At 39.8% G+C, this 17751-nt stretch overlaps 1 protein-coding gene across 6 annotated transcripts in view; it reads left to right on the top strand.

The window, feature by feature from the left end:
• The window catches only part of ANKRD17 (ankyrin repeat domain 17), a 140622-nt gene that overhangs the window by 18837 nt on the left and 104034 nt on the right, over positions 1-17751 (top strand). The window contains exon 1 of one of the 6 annotated variants that reach the window (XM_058181841.1): positions 15551-15619. The exons of the other annotated variants lie outside the window; for them this stretch is intronic. Within the exon in view, the coding sequence (XP_058037824.1) occupies positions 15566-15619 (54 nt within the window). The 5' untranslated portion in view covers positions 15551-15565. Of the gene's footprint in view, positions 1-15550; positions 15620-17751 lie in introns of those variants that run through there. 6 annotated transcript variants of the gene reach the window in all.

Genomic DNA, 17751 nt, shown 5'->3' with positions numbered 1-17751 from the left:
GTTATACATGTATTTGTGTTTGCATTTTATGCCTTTTTGTGAATCCCCATATTTCTGTTCAAGTGTGTAAGACTTTAAAGCACATAATCAACAGGAAAAACTTAAAACAGAAAAAAGGCAAGACCCAGAACTCTATCCCACCCATTATAATTTCTTTTACTCTTGATAATAGAGAAATATTTCTATTTATTATGTACAGGATTAACATATATAGAGAGGTATGGATGAAAATTAGAACGATATGAATTTTCATGACCATATTATGATAAAAATACAATACAGAAGAAGCTTTGCAAAAAGAAAACTGTTTTTAGATATAAAATGCAAAATAGAATCAAATGAAATTGTTCTTTAAAAAAACTGCAAGCAAAAGGTCAAATTGTTCTTTAAAAAAACTGCAAGCAAAAAGTCAAATATTCCTTGTCAAATTGGAAATATTTTATATATGGAAATAATTAAGTATTAGTATATTTTAGAAATTGAAACTGAGAAAAGATTAGACAATTCAGTAAGGTGCTGGTTGAATGCATATTATTAAAGATGAAATACTTAACAGTGGGGGGGGGGAGATAAGGTCTTTGTAATTGCCTTTGCAGTTCTTGCACTGGAATATTACTGAAAATAGAAAGGAGAGCTTCAACATGCAGCTTGTTGAAAGAATTTAAGAATATTTTAGTACTAAAAGAATTTTGCAATAAAGAGTGAAAGAACACAAAGACTCTTTGGAAATAACAACAAATATTTCTGCCCAAGGAGGGTTTGCAGAGAGGGTGTACAAAATTTATGCCTGTCTTACAGCTTTTTTTTTTTTTAAAAAGAATCTATAAGCTACTGCACAGAAATAGTAAATATACTTCCAAAATAGCTGAAAGATGTTGTGTTTGTATCTTACAGCAATTATGTCAGCTTCAGCTCACTCTGGAATTCATCGAAGCATACTTATAGTCTCAGGTACATACATTTTTGCATAATTTTGTACAGTATATGACTGTCAAAGAAAACAAAAACATGCATCTGTCCATCCCTATCTTGAATCAAATGTTTGCTATTTAGAGATATTGTTTGGAACAAGAGTCAGTATATGCACTTCCTATTTGAAGTATATGTACGTCTTTTGTACTTTAAAAAATTGATTATTTCATCTCAATAATTATTAGAGCCAATGCACATGTAGGGACGATTTTTCTCATTATATTTCTAAACACAGAAGGAAGGAAATTATCTTTTTTTGATAGGCTGTAAATACCTTTAATAAGCATTTTAGCATCTGCTAGTAATCATATCCTTGACTCTTCAACCAGGCAATGTTCTTGACAGGCTTGAGCCATTTCTTATAAATTCTACATTTCTCATGGAGAGCTTCCTTTGTTAGTTCAAAGACATCCTAATCTTCTAGTAACATTAATCAAAGAACTTCCTAGTTAGTGAAAACTTTAATAAAACTTTAATAAAAGATGCCTCCTTTTGCTGCTGCCATCAATCTTGAAGGTACCTCAGTGCCAGGCTACAAAATCTTTAAAGATTAAAACCCTTTGAAGTGTATCTGGCAATCTATTTACAGGCAGTACAGGACAAAATTGTTGCAGCATTGCATTCTGGAATGCTTGTAATTACTTAATAATCCTGAAAGGCAGTCCCGTATGAAGTGCAATACAGTAGTTCAAACAAGAGGCGATGGGAGCTTGAATTACTGTAGCTAGGTCATTCTGCTCTAAACAGAGGCTGCAACTACCACATTAACAAAGTTGAGCAAAGAATCATCAATCCATGGACCCACCTGTGTCCTTAGCAGTAACCATGTGTCAAAGAGAAACAACGATGACAGTAAAGTATTGAATTTATCTTTCCATCGGACTCTAGTGGCCCCAACCTTTTGGGTACCAGGGACCAGTTCCGTGGAGAAAGTTTTTTTTTGCAGACCAGAGGGAGCATTGTGCCTGCATCCTGTGGATGGGGCTTTGCTTGTTTGCGTACCCCAGTTGCTGGTCTGCCATGGATGGTGCAAGTCTATGGACCGGGGATTGGGGACCCCTGCTGTAGGTAATTTACAAATTATTAAAACTACTTCAAAACAAGAAAACAGTAAAATATAAAATAAATAAGAAATAAGAAAATTGGGTAGGGAAAAATGAAAAAGGGGTTTTCACTTAGTCAAAGGCCTAGGTGTTGAAGGCCCTTTGAAACGCAGTCAGGGCAGAGGAAGATTTTCACAATATCTCTGGCCACAACCAGGGTAACAAATATAATGGAATGTCAGAATATTGATAGGTATACTGACATTATAAGGCCTGATAGGTATTTGGTATTATCAGGACAAGATTTCCTGAACTAATCTTATCCTGAACTGCCAGATTATCTTTTCCAGGAGCTTGATGTACATGTTAAATAGCATGGAGGAGAGAACCACAGTTTGGAATGCCTTTCTTGTATAGGGCCACTCTCTATTTCCACCAGCTAGAACATTTGCTTGAAAAGGAGCAGAACTGCTGCAAAACAGCATCTCCAATTCCCAGTCCTTGCATGCAATCCCAAAGGAGGTTGTGGCTAATGGTAACAAAGGCTTCTGAAAAGACTAGGAGCAGTGCATTAGTTCTATTCCCAGGCAAACATTGTATGTCAATGCCATTTTAGTCCCATATCCAGGCTCGAATCCTGACTAGAAAGGGCACTTTGCAAATCACCATAATTTGTTCAACAGCCTTCCTTAATAAGAAGTTTGGAGACTGGGAAATAGTTTTTAAAATCTGCTGGATACAGGGAAGACCTCTTATCTAGCAAGTAAACCATAGTGTCTTTATGGGCAACAGATGAAGGATTGACAATTTCTTAGATCCAGGTCCTCATATGTCTGTGGCTTCTGGCTGTGATAGGAGCCAGAAGAGACATGGATTAAGCTCATAGAGGTCACACTGGATAAGCCAAAATAAGTCCCACATAACATTACTGTACAAAACATTGCCCCAGTCACTGTATGGATCAAGACTTCAGTGAACCTAAGTGACTTTTTTAGCAAATTCTGAACAAGGCAGGCACTGTAGCCAGGCAGAAGGTCTACCTATATAATATCCCTCTCTAGAAGGGAGTTATGTAAATAAGGCAACTGATTGACAATCAGTTTCATAAAGATGGAAAATAACATCAATTCACCTCTTTATCATTGCAATGTAGACTCTAACTTGAGCAGATAGCTATGCTTTGTTGGAACCGATTTTGACTTTCTTTATCAATTCTCAAGGCATTGTTTCTGCTACTACTTTTCCTTAGTAAACCATGAAGAATCCAGCCGAAGAGGCTGTAAAAAAAAGTGCTTTTAAAGGGTTCTGGCGATCAGGCAAGTCAGCTGGGATCACCAGAACCCTTTAAAAACATTTTTTCTACAACCTCTTCGGCTGAAGAGGCTATAAAAATGCTTTTAAAGGGTTCTGGCAATTAGGCAACTCAGCTGGAATCACCAGAACCCTTTAAAAGCAATTTTTTTACAGCCTCTTCGGCCGAAGAGGTTGTAGAAAAAAAGTGCTTTTAAAGGTTCTGGAGATCAGGCAACTCAACAGATCGTCAGAACTCTTTAAAAATGTTTTTTCTACAACCTCTTCGGCTGAAGAGGCTGTTAAAAAATGCTTTTAAAGAGTTCTGGTAATCAGGCAACTCAGCTGGGATAGTCAGAACCTTTAAAAACATTTTTAAAGGGTAAAAAAAATGCTTTTAAAAGTAAAAAAAAAAAGTTGGCCACGCCCACCCAGTCACATTACCCCTTCATGAAGCCCACAGAACCGGTAGTAACAAATTTTACATTTCACCCCTGAGCTGAACCCTTTCAGTCTGGAATCAAGCCAGGTACTTTGTTTGGTTTATTGCAATGCGCTTTATATAGGGCTGTGCTTGAGCATCGTTGGTCCAGAACAGGGGCCCCCAACCATGGGCCGTGGCCCACTATTGGACCTTGAGGCGTTTGGAACTGGGCCGTTAAGCAGTGGGTGAGTGCATCTGTGCGCATGCATCCTGACTTGCATGAACAGCAGGCAAGTGCCTGCACCCACACTCCATTTGCGCAAGTGGTGAGTGCATGTGCTGACTGCCCCCACAAATGGAGGGGAACCATCCCCCCTTTCCTCAAAGCCGAAAAGCTTGAGGTACCTGGCATATGCCATTAATTGTGTGAATCTTCACTTGCTCCAAATTTGTTTTGATCCCACTTTAAGTTGATAATGTTAATTTATGATGGGATGATCTCATGACTTGGAATCACAAAATTTGCTTTCTTCTAAATATTCCTATTTCTCCTCAAATTATCTTCAGAAGCCTATGTGTGCCAAACATGCAGAGGTGAGTTCCTTTCAGGGTGTTTTCAAGTATGACTTAAAGCTGCTGATGGTTTTTAAATCATTTGATATAGTTACATGTTTTGTTCATTACAACATATTCCCTATGATTTAAAATGCATTTTTGTGAAAACATTCACAACAGAAACGGACAGAAATCTTTCTTATATTTTTATAGGCCTTTGGGGTGGGGGTAAATCCCCTACTTCTGTTAAGCAGTGAACTTATTCTGTAACTTTATTAAGTACATATAAGAGGTAAGTGGAAGAATGCCATATTGGAATTTTTAAATTTTTATTATTTATTGTTTTATTATAGAAAATAATATAAAAACAGACAAAATGAACAGAACTAAAGCATACATTCAACCTCAACAACAACAACAAAGAAAAAAAATAGTGTACAAAAATAAGAAAAAAGTGTGTGTGTGTGTGTGTAGGGAGGAAAATTTACTGCTCTATGTGTGTGTGTAAGTAAAAGGGGAGGAAAATTTACTGCTTTTTTTCTTTTCACACAGGCATATGTAAAAGGGGAGGAAAGTTTACTGCTTCGTGTGTGTGTGTGTGTGTGTGTGTGTGTGTGTGTGTGTGTGTGTACGTGTACATATATACCGTATTTTTTGGAGTATAAGACGCACCTTTTTCCCCCAAAAAAGAGGGTGAAAATCTGGGTGCGTCTTATACTCCGAATCAGGGGTGAAATGCTCCCAGTTCAGACCTGATCGCGCGATCCGGTAGCGAAGGAGGAGGGTAGTTCGGAGAATTGGTAGCAAAAATTCCTGCCCCCCCCCCCCACTGCCCATGCCTTGCTGTTCCTCTTCTCTGTCCCTGAAGCTCTCAGTGGTGATATAGCTGCAAACGGCCTTAAATGACTGCCGCAGTGCTTCAAAGGGTTGCACTATAGCTGATCAGCGCTGTAGGCGACTAATAGACCGATGCCTCTATTTTTAAAAAAGGTAGACCGGTGTGCTCCCAAAAAAAGGCAAGTAGACGGGTATGGCTCCGCTAGACTAAAAGCAAATCTGGTAGACCGATATGTTTCCTGATTAGAAAAAAGAAAATTTTTGGTCAAAAAACTCAGTGACTCTGAAAGATCGAACAGAAATGGGCTGGAAGCCAGATCTGCTAGAGATATTTCTCTCAGGCTGACTCAGGCCACCCAATCGCCAGGTTCCCACTTGCCTACTTGTTGCTTCTTTTGGGCTAGCTCCTGCCTTGCTTTGCTTTTGCTGCTGGAATCAATTGCATCAGCTAGCAACTGAATCTACCTGCCTTGTCCCTTGAATAGGGTAAGTAACTGTGGGGGGAGGAGCTTAAAAAAATAGTTAATTGGATTTTTTTAAAAAATTGGGGGTTTTTTTGCTATTTTTTTAGACATAGCAATTAACTTTAAATTGCTACGTCTTTTAAAAGGAAGTTTTAAATGTAACTGCTTTTATCTAAAAATATAAATAAAATAAAATAATGAAATATTTGTGCAGCTTTCTGAGATTTCTGTGTTTCTGTAGTGTTTCACTCTACACAAAATATCACAAAGCTGTATGTGGCATTTTTTGTGTGTGTGTGAGTCAGTTGTGTTGTGCGTGTGTGTGTAAAGTGTGAAAGTTAATTTTTGAGCTTTTTGTGGCTGTGTGAGGTTCCTGCTTTTTGCAAGGGCCATTTTGGGTCAAGTGCAGCTGCTTTTACATTGTGTGTGAGTCTGTTGTGTTGTGTTGTGTATGTGTAAAGTTTGAAAGTTGGTTTTTGGTACTTCTTATTGTTATTATTATTATTGTTATTATTATTTTATTATTTATTGTTATTGACTCACACAGTCATCTGACCACCAAGCCACACTCACCAATTAAGCCACACCCATAGAACCGGTAGGGAAATTTTTTAGATTTCACCCCTGCTCCGAATGTAGCCCCACCCAGCTTCTCAAACGGAGGTTTCAGGGGCTGAAAAAAGCATCAGAAACGGAGCTTCAGAGAAGAAGCCCCCAAATAGAGCTTCAGAAAAGAAGCCCTCAAACAGAGCTTCAGAGACTTTTTTTCTGAAGTTCTGTTTTGGAGGCTTTCAGAGGCAGAAAAAAGTTTTTTCTGAAACAGAGTTTCAGAGGCAGGGAAAAAAAGCCAAAAAAAGCAAGGCACAATGCTCACAACCAAGGAACCTGTTGCTAAAATTTACCTCTGGGAACAGCTGATTGGGGGTATTCTGGGAGGCCAATCCACCTGCCAATCAGCTTTTTTCTTATTTTCCTCCCCAAAATCTAAGGTGCATCTTATAATCCGGTGTGTCTTACACTCTGAAAAATACGGTACATATAATACTTATATATAAAAAAGAAGAAAAAGAGGTTGAGCTAAACATAACATTAATTTTCAAATCCCCCTTTTAACCATCTGTTATTATATTTAAGCACGTAGAAAGTCCACAAAAGCTATCTAGTCCATTATTTCTAATCAAAGTAATTAATTTCGCCATCTCTGCTAAGATTTCAAAATCCATTCTCCAACAGTTGGCATCCCTTTTTCTTTCCAGTGTTTGACAATCCTCACAGCCGGCAGTATGTGAAGGAATAGCACCCAAAATCGTTTTTCAGTTGGATTGTCCATCATACCTAAAAAAAAAAAAGCTTTAGGTTTCATTAATATCTGTGTCTTAAATATTTTTTGCATTGTCATTGTTGTGTTTATCACATATTTTCAAGACCATCACAGATGATAAAATGAACCTGGATTTTGACTACATTTCTAGCACATTAGAAATCCCTTTATTCATTTTTGCTACCATAGTTTTACTTGGGGTAAACTACCAACAATACATTATATTATAAAAGTTTTATTTCAAACTATAATTTAATGTAAATTTTAGTCCATTCGTCCATACATTCTCCCATTTATCTAGCATTATATTATACTCAATTTTTTTGTTATATTCTTTAACATATTCATCTTCTAGATTCATCTTGAGTGATATTTTATATACTTTAGGAATCCAAGTGGTCATCTCCAGAATATAAATTAACATCCAGTTCAGATTTAGTTCTTATGAAAAAAAAACCTTTTAAAATCAAATTTAAATCTTTCAAAAATTCTCTAATAATTAATCCAATCAAAGCAAACTCTTCACTTACATATTAGGATTTTTTTTTTATCAGTGACATTGTGTTACTTTTTAATCATCCTGACATGCAAAGCAATCTGACTAATTAGAGTGATAAATATTAGGCTGGGTAGTGCTTGAAAAAGGTGCTTGAAAATGCACAGAAGCAGATATTCTTAGCAACTCTTCAAAGCAACTGCATCTTTTCCCTAGATCCCTGTTAGGTTTGGGCAGTAACGAGGCAGGAGACCAGGGTAGTGACAACAGCTCTTTAATATATGATGAACCCAGCAACCGGGCTGGGGAAAAACCTCTCCTTAAATACAGTTTAGCCGGCGGCTTCAACCAATCAGCAACGTGCTTGTTTCCCGCCAAAACATTTAAAGATACATTACACTCCTTCCCTCCCAGAAAACACTTTACCAATATTTACATGATATTTACATATTATTTTTCAACGTAATCACGCAAATAGACTGGGCGTCTCCTGACTCTTTCGGACCTGCGCAATTCATTCCCTGGGAGTGGGTCGAGCTGACCGGAGGAGCTGTTTGCTCCTCTCAGCTCCTCCTCTAGGCCATCCGGCCCTGGATTATTTGCCAAGTCGTCCCTGCTGTTTTCTAATGGAACCTGTTGGCGTCGCTGGACCTCCTGGAACTCAGATAAGTCCTGCGATTTTCCCGGGTTTGAGTCAGCTGTGGATTCAAACATTGTATAGTCAGGGCCTGTTTCGTCTAATTCGGATTGTTCGGCTATGCGTTTCCTTATTTGGTCTATGTGGCGCCTCCATACCCGGCCGTCTTTTATCTCCACCAAGTATGATTTTGGACCTGTTGTGTTTAGGATTTTTCCTGCTACCCAGGTCGGGCCTTCCCCATAGTTGTGTGCCCACACTCGGTCGCCTATGTCCATCCCTCTTGTTTTTTCGAGTCCCCCCTTGTAACCCTCCGGTGTATAGTTTGGATTTAAACGGTCTAGTGGGCACCTGAGCTTTCGGCCCATTAATAATTCTGCTGGGCTTCTGCCGGTTGTGACACAGGGGGTTCTGTGTTGGACGGCCAGGAAAACATCGATTTTTGTTTGCCAGTCGCCTGGCTTGAGTCTGGACAATGCCTCTTTTGCGCTCCGGACGAAACGCTCTGCAAGGCCATTCGTCGCAGGGTGGAAAGGCGCCGAGAGGGCATGCCGGATGCCCTCTTCTGCCAAGTACTCCTCAAACTGGGTTGCCGTGAATTGCGGGCCGTTATCGGATACTAACGTGTCGGGCAACCCATGGGTTACAAATAGGTGTCGTAGGACTGAGATCACGGCCTCGGCTGTCATGGATCTCATGAGAATGATTTCCAGCCATTTGGAGTAGGCATCGACTACTACTAGAAAGGTTTGGCCGTGGAAGGGGCCGGCAAATGTGGATTCTAGACCAGGGGCCTTGGGGTCTCTCCCATTCCCGAACTGGGGCCGTTGGGGGTAGCGGTCTGGACTCCTGGCAGGCCTGGCATTTCCCTACCCTTTCAGCAATTTCCGAGTCCATTAAAGGCCACCAGACATAGCTTCTCGCTAGACCCTTCATCCTCACGATCCCTGGGTGACCCTCGTGGAGGAGATCCAACACCCTTTTCCTCAATTTCTCTGGGATCACCACTCGATCCCCCCATAGCAGGCACCCCCCTTGAGCCGAAAGTTCTCCACGTTTCTTTACATACTCTTTAAAACGCTCGCCCAGCGCAGCGGGCCACCCTCTTTGTACCCAACCAAGTACAGTTCTCAAAATAATGTCCCGGTATGACGCCCGAGCCACCTCCTTAGACATGACTGGGCCAGAGTCCAGAGAGTCAATTAACAGTATGGGCGTCCCCGGAGTGGGGTCCTCGATCGCCCCTGGCAGTGGGCATCTGCTTAACGCGTCTGCATGCCCCAACTCTTTTCCTGGCCGATGCCGCAGTTTGTAGGAGTAGGCGGCTAAGAAGATAGTCCATCGGGTCAATCTGGGCGAAAGCGCCACAGGCGTTGGGCAATCGCCAGCCAGTAACCCTAACAGTGGTCTGTGGTCTGTAACAATTTCAAAGTCTCTACCAAAAACGTATTCGTGAAACTTTTTTACCCCTGATACTATAGCTAGAGCTTCCTTATCCAACTGACTATAGTTCCTCTCTGTCGAGGACATCGTTCTGGAGTAGAAGGCTATTGGGGCTTCTGTGCCATTTGGAAGCCTGTGGCTGAGCACAGCACCCACCCCGTAAGGGGAAGCATCGCAAACTAATACCAATGGCATTGTGCTATGATACTGGATCAGTAAGCTATCGCTCGAAAGTAGGTTTTTTACTGCTTCGAAAGCCCTAGCTTCCGTCTTTCCCCAAGACCAAACAGTATTCTTTCCCAGTAACTTATGTAGCGGTTCGGCAACGGTTGCCTTATTTTTCAAAAAGACCGCGTAAAAGTTCACTAGACCCAGGAATGCCTGTAGCTCTGTTTTGTTTTTGGGCGCTGGAGCCTTTCTTATTGCCTTGACCTTGCTCTCAGTGGGGTGGATTCCTTCCTTGTCTATTCTGTAGCCCAAGAACTCTACGGATTCTACCCCTATTTGGCATTTGTTCACTTTGACCTTTAGACCGGCAGACCGGAAAATGCCCAAAACTTTTCTCAACCGCTCCCCCAATTCTTCTAAATTTTCGGCTGATACCAATACATCATCAAAATAGGGGACTACCCCCGGGAGCCCTTGCAGAAGTCGCTCCATTAAATTTTGAAATAGACCAGGTGCCACACTCACCCCAAACTGTAACCGGGTACACTTGAAAGCACCTCTGTGAGTCACAATTGTCTGGGCTTCGGCTGTGTTGGCGTCTACAGGCAGTTGTTGATAGGCTTGGGCCAAATCTAATTTGGCAAAAACGTGCCCTTGCCCCAGCGAGTGCAGCAAGTGTTGCACCACGGGGACCGGGTAAGCGCTTTTTTGCAAGGCTTTGTTTAACGTTGCCTTGTAGTCAGCGCAGATTCTAACTGACCCATCTGGTTTCACTGGGGTGACGATTGGCGTCTCCCACTTTGCGTGATCGACTGGCACTAGTATCCCCTGACTGATGAGTTTGTCTATCTCCCTGTCAATCTTGGGTTTAAGGGCAAAAGGGACCCTCCTTGCTTTTAACCGTATGGGGGCTACCTGGGGGTCTAAATTGAAAGAGATAGGGGTCCCCTTGTACTTGCCCAGGCAGTCCTTGAAAACATCTTCGAATTCGTCCATGAGTGTGTCCTTTAGGTTAAAGTCATTTCGGTAGATGCCAGTCACTCCCATGCCCAACGCACGGAACCAGTCTAGTCCCAACAAACTTGGCAGGGTCCCTTCGACTATCGTGATGGGCAGGGTCTTCTTGTGTGGTCCGTACTCGACGCGGACGGAGGTTGTCCCTCGAACAGGGATGCGATTCCCTTGGTAGTCTTGAACTTTTAGCCGCTGTGTTTGCAGTTTGCGTTTGGCGATTTTCGGCATAGTTTTCGCAAAAGTGTCCCAGGACATGATTGTGATCGCTGACCCTGTGTCCACTTCCAGTCGGCACGGCACTCCTTCGATTTTCGGTTTTGTGAAGATTTTCTTCTCTACGCGGGTTGCTGCACGACCTATTATCACGGTCGTTCGATTTGACTTCGCGCCCTTTTTGTATTGACCAATCACGGGTCGCCTTGCCGATCCCGCGCTCTGATTGGTTGGTTTGAATTTTCGGCGGGAAGGTTGGGGTGCTCGACAGACTTGAGCCAGGTGCCCCTTCTTCTCGCACCGCCGACATGTAGCGTCCTTGAACTTGCATTGTTGACGCTGGTGTTGCCCTCCGCAACTTCCGCATTCATCCCTGTCTTCTTTGCTCATTCTCCCGGTGTGGAAAACTCCTTCCTCATCCTCGCCGTCTGATTCGGTCTGGATTTCTTCGTTGTGGACCGGGGTTGATTTCGCGCTCGCCATTGGTGTGAGTGGCTTTTGTAGGGTTTCCGCTGCTTGGGTGGACATCTCATGAGCTCTGGCTTCGTCCAGAGCGTTTGCCAGCGTTAGATTGCTCTTGGATAGCAGTCGCCTCCGCAAACGAATGTCCCTGACCCCACGGATGAGTTGCTCCAACAGTTCCTCATCCAAGTCTCGGTACCCACAATATTTAGAGGCTTTTCTTAGGGCGGCCATGTATTCGCTGATGGACTCGCCCTCTTGCTGTCTGCGCTCTCCAAATTCAAATCGTTGCACGTATTTGGATGGTGTTGGCGCGAAATGGTTCTTCAATAGGTTCTGCAGAGTTTGCCACGATACCGATTGTACCGGCGTTGGCTCTGCCAGGGCTTCTGCGATGTCGATGACCTCGGGACCGCAGTGGCTCAGGAAATATGCCCTTTTTCTGTTATCTGGAACTCCTTGCAGTTCGTTCGCCTCCAGGAAGCTCTCGAAACGGGTCATGTACGTTCCCCATTTCTCCTTGGATGGGTCAAACGGCGCGGGCGGTGTGTAGCTGGCCATCGCTGCGTTTCCGCCCTGAATTTGCTGGGTTCGGTTCTTTCGTGCGTTCAGCTCGTTCCTGGTGCTTTCAGCCTCGAAATCCCACCTTCGTCGCCAGTGTTAGGTTTGGGCAGTAACAAGGCAGGAGACCAGGGTAGTGACAACAGCTCTTTAATATATGATGAACCCAGCAACCGGGCTGGAGAAAAACCTCTCCTTAAATACAGTTTAGCCGGCGGCTTCAACCAATCAGCAACGTGCTTGTTTCCCGCCAAAACATTTAAAGATACATTACAATCCCTGATTACTTTACACAGCTACTGCAAGGGAAAAGACTAGTTGATTTAATAGTTGATTTAATGAGTTGAAGACAACCGCTGCATACATGCCTATGCATGTTTCTGAGAACATGATTTTCTCCAATGGAAATGGTGTATTGTTTTAATAAAGCATATTTGAATTCAAAATGTATAGCAATAAACTTGTTTCATTTAAACTAGAGCACTCCTTTTTTGTTAAAAGAAATGAAAAGATTTCACTATAGGCAAAAGGCAATAGTTGGGATATTTGTTCTTACGCACAGAATATTTAAACCCTATCACACAAATACATTGATTTGGGATTGATTTATTAATAGTTCAGTTTATCTATGTTTCAGGCAAGCAATGATTATGGACTGCTTCTATAAATTATATTTGTGTATTGAATGGCAAAAGTTTAAAACTAATCAAGTACATCTTTTATGTAAGTGGAATTACATTTCAGAGTTGATAATATGGAGTTTTCCAGTTTTGGAGGGAAATACTTCGGAATTTTTTTAAAATACTTTTTACCTTCCTTCTTATTGATAGACATATATATAAGTTTATTTAATAAAAAAATAGATAAGGAAAAGATAGAATACTAAGGAAAATAATTGCCCTAATAATTTATAACCGACTTGGAGTAAAGTTGGAATCAGTTGAAATCACTGGAATTCATAAACAAAGAGTTTTGAAAATCTAGCTCTTGGTTCCTCCCAAAGATTTTTAAGTTATTTTACAAATGTTTCTGCTGCTAAGGCTTTTCAGTTGTTTCTATTGCTAATTATTGCTTCAGTTGCACCTTGGCCAGGTGCAGATAATACAACTTTTCATGTTATATGAATTTGCATTATTTGGACATAAAGCTTTGCACTGTGGATTATATATATAGCTCTGCATTTAGGCGCTTTTTTTTGGAAACTGCAACATTGTATTATGTAATTCTGACTTGTTAGTTTTAGGTATTAGTAATTTGTATTGAACAATGGTTCAATAAACAGAAGCTGTCAAAAAATGAGAAAATAATAATGGCAAATAATTGAATGTACACACACACACAGTACTATGCAAAGATTTTAGGCAATTGTGCAAAAATGCTGTGAATTAAGAAAGCTTTCAGTAGAAGAAATACTAATAATTTATTTTTATCAATTAACAAAATGGAAAGTAAATAAATAGAAGAGAAATCCATATCAAATAATATTTGGTGTGACCACCCTTTGCCTCCAAAACAGCATCAATTCTTCTACGTACATTTGCACAGTTTTTGAAGGAATTTGGCAGGTAGCTTGTTCCAAACATCTTGTAGAACTAACCACAGACCTTCTGTGGATGTAGGCTTCCTCAAATCTTTTGTCTGTTTATGTAATCCCAAACAGACTCGATGACGTTGAGATTAGGGCTCTATGGAGGCCAAACCATTACTTCCAGGACTTCTTGTTGTTCTTTATGCTGAAGATATTTCTTAATGCCATTGGTTGCATGTTTGGGGCTATTGCCTTGCTGCAGAATAAATTTAGGACCAATCACATGCCTCCCTGATGGTATGGCATGATGGATAAGTATCTGCCTTCTCAGCTTTGAGAACACCATTGATCCTGACCAAATCTTCAATTCCATTTGCAGAAATATTGCCCCAAACTTGCAAGGAACCTCCACCATACTTCACTGTTGCCTGCAGACAGCCCTTCGGCAACCAAATTGCCTTCTGCTCCATCCAAATATTTCAAATTTTGACTCAACAAGTGCAGAGCACCTGCTGCCATTTTCCTGTATCCCAGTTCTTATGTTTTGTACATAGTTGAGTTGCTTAGCCTTGTTTCCACAACGGAGGTATGCTTTTTGGTTGCAATACTTTCATGAAGACCACTTCTGGCCAGACTTCTCTGGACAGTAAATAGGTTTACCTGGGTCCCACTAGTTTCTGCCTATTCTGCTGATGGCACTGCTAGACATCTTCCAATGTCAAAAGGAAGGGAACATGATCTGTTTGTCGTCTGCTGCATTAAGCTTCCTTGGCTGACAACTACCACAGGGTCCTTGACATTGCCCATTTTTTTGTGCTGCTTCAAAAGAGCTTGAAGAGCACATCTTGAAACCCCAGTCTGCTTTGAAATCTTTGCCTGGGAGAGGCCTTACTGATCCAGTATAACTACCTTTTGTTCCTGTGCTCAGCTTTATCATGATGTATCTATGACCTGTGATATGAAACTGTCTTACACAACCTCACCTTAGTAGCAGAGTTTGGCTGTTCCTCACCCAGTTTTAAACTTCCTACACAACTGTTTCTGTTTCAGTTCATGACTGTATTTCAACCTACATATAAAATTGAAGATCATTAGCATCTGCTTGGTATAATTGGTTAATCATATACCTAACTCTACTCCTACAAAATCTCTGACTTTGTGCAAGTGTACAACTGTAAGAATTAATGCTGGTTTGAAGCCAAAGGGCAGTCACATCAAATACTGATTTGATTTGGATTTCTCCTCTGTTCATTCACTTTGCATTTTGTAAATTGATAAAAATAAACTATTAACACTTCTATTTCTGAAAGCATTCTTAATTTACAGCATTTTTGCATGACTGCCTAAATCTTTTGCACAGTACTGTATATATTCTATTTTGATAATCTGAATGTTTAATGCAAATTACTAACACCTAAAAGTCAGACTTATATAGAGAAAAAGACTGCGTCAGTGTTTATTCCTGGTAACTATCTGACAAGTCCCTGTAGTTCACTCTGCAAAATTTGCCATAGCTTGCTTTCTAGGGCTCACAGTGAATGACTGGCCCTAAGTCAGCCAACTAGTTTCCCAGTTTCAATCCTGGTGTGTTAATCATTGCACCAAACTGATTCTAATCAAAACTTAAAACAAGATTTTTTTTTGCGTTATAGGAATAATTCTGGACTTTGCTAATTCCGGATAAAAAGTTTATAAATACAATTTCACTAACACAGATTTAACTCAGTGTGAGTTGGTATAGAGCCAGTTGAATATCTGTACAGCAAAGTACATGTGCTCAAAGGTTTAGCACAAATAAATTGCAATTTAGTTAGAAATGATCACCCAGAATTTTTTGAAAAAGAATTTGTTTATAATTCAGATTAAAAAACATTTTTCAATATTGAAAATTGAATATTGCAAAATACAATTGTGTCTACAGTACCTTGTGTCCTTGAAAAGTGCAGCTGTGCCTTTAAAAAAAATATGCAGTGAGTCACCCCCTGTTCTGTTGGTAGATCCTTAGTTTGCCAGCAGTAAAGCTGCTTGAAGGATATAATAGAACATTCCATTTCCTGTTCCCTTGCTGACAGAGGAGTGTTCCTACTGACAGTGATCTAATCAGAGTGCAGCAAGAATCATGGCAATTTGATAAAACATGATGGAGACAGCAGCTGAAATGGAAGCATATGTTTTAGAAGACATTCTTGAGGTAGGAATTGGATTTTATAATAATGCAGGGTACAAGGAAGATCCAAAAAAAATGTAAAGTCCCTTTAGAAGGAAAGCCTGTGCATCTAGAGCTTGTTACGTGTTTGATGTGCCAATATTGATTTGCAGTGCAGTTAAATCAGTTGAGAATCAAACATTATTGTAATACCCTGGTTATAAATTATGGAGTAGATGCAGAAGGAGGGAGGAAAGAAATGCTTTGGATTTTGGATTTTGGATTTCATATCGTGTCTGCCTGCTTATGACCTTTAGAATAACTCATTAGAAAGGTAACTGCAAATCATGAGTATATAATGTTTTGTACAGTAGAATTAGATTCTAGCATACTGTTTTATAATAAAAAGATTAAAAGTGTTTTCCATGCAAAATAATTATTTCATGTCAGCATTTACATAGTTCCACTTAAGAGATAACTGGAACAGTAAATTACTGAATGAGTACATACTGTATTCCACATAGAGAAGTTAAATATATTAAGACTTCTGACTTACGGTAATATCTTGTAGCCTGATTCATAATCAGGTTATTATTTTGATATCTGGTGAGAGAATTATATTAGTATGCAGATTATTAGAATACCCGGTTAACAGTAATGCTGATTTTGGGGGAAGAGATGCAGTAGAGAAGATGGACTTTTCAGTAAATAAAGTGTTGCATGATCAATGAACATTTTTCTAATGTCTGTGTGAAAGAATGATAGAAAAGTTAAGTGTGATGGGGATGATACTTCAGAGACAGGTTTATGATTCTGGAATTTGGAGAACATACGCTTAAATTCTGATTATTATAAAGTCTATTTTCTATGCAATGTTATTCTATGTTATTCAGTACATCTGAATATGTTATTCAGTACAAGTATCATTAGCTAGCTGCATTTTAGGTTTAGGAATACCTCTGAAGAGTTTACTTATAGCTGCTTCCCCAAACATTCTTTGAAAAAAAAAATACAGTTAAAAGTGAAAGTAAGGAGTATGTAAATATAATTCGTCTTTTTTTTACTAAGTTCTCTACTGTGTTCTGTTTTGAACCTCGTGTATTTTCCAAGTAGCATTTTGATTTTGTGAATACTCTTCATAAAGATGGCATCATGTATTGTTTATGAGGCTAGATTAAAAGTTGCTTTCTGAAACCTTTTTTTCTTAGTCTATTTTAAATTGAAGAAATTTAAGTAATTATGAAATGAACACATAGTATAATCTTAAGCAGTAGTATAACCAATACTTAAGAATTATCAAGTAATTGTTAAATAATCAACAAAAATATGTAGAACTGTCAAGACACTCTGAAACTATCGGACTGCCTCCATTGGGACCTCTTTGCAAACAAGTGCAAAACATTGGTAGTTGTATCAGCTGCCTTGTGGGAAAAGTACAGGTGAAAAAGCAATTATGGTAAGAATCTGTTCTATGTAATTTACTTCATTGGTAATCATTGACAGACTTACACTTATGAACAAGAGTTTTTTTCCTCAAACTATAATTAACTTTGCAACATTTGGTGGATTAATTGAATGTAAGAAACAAGAAACCCAATTTTCTTGTTTTGTCTAATAAATGGAATGTGAATGAAATTCAGACACTTAATGTTTGGATGTTTGCAAGCCAAGGATATAGCTAGACTGTTTGGCAAAGATGTGCTTTAGGACAATTTACAATGTTAAAATTATTTCCATAAGGAAAAGTAACATATATATGTTCTCAGCATTATGAAAATAGTATTAATAACGCCAGTTGTGGGTTGACAAATAACATGCACACTGTTGAGATTCCAGGGATTTAAAGTCACAGATGATTAAGTTTTTTTATGTTTTTAAAGGGTGGGAAATACTTGTTATTTTATGTTATTTATGAGTACTGTTTAAATTTTATATGCCACCTTTCATTCACTATTTCAAGGCTGCATACATAACACTTCCTCCTCCCATTTATCTTGAAAGCAACACTTGATGAGGCAAATTGAATTGAGAGAGAATGACTGGCCTAAAATCAGTGAGCTTTTGTGGTTTAGCTGGATTTGAACTTGGGACTCCTCAATACTATATCAGTTTAGGATTGCCAGATATTTGAACAGGCAAAAGAAGAAATAGACAGTTGGAAAGGAATAGAATAGGAA

Source organism: Ahaetulla prasina, chromosome 4 (assembly GCF_028640845.1).
Source record: "Ahaetulla prasina isolate Xishuangbanna chromosome 4, ASM2864084v1, whole genome shotgun sequence".
Lineage (NCBI taxonomy): Eukaryota > Metazoa > Chordata > Lepidosauria > Squamata > Colubridae > Ahaetulla > Ahaetulla prasina.
Note: the sequence above shows the minus strand (reverse complement) of the source record. Positions and strands in the feature narration are given on the sequence as shown.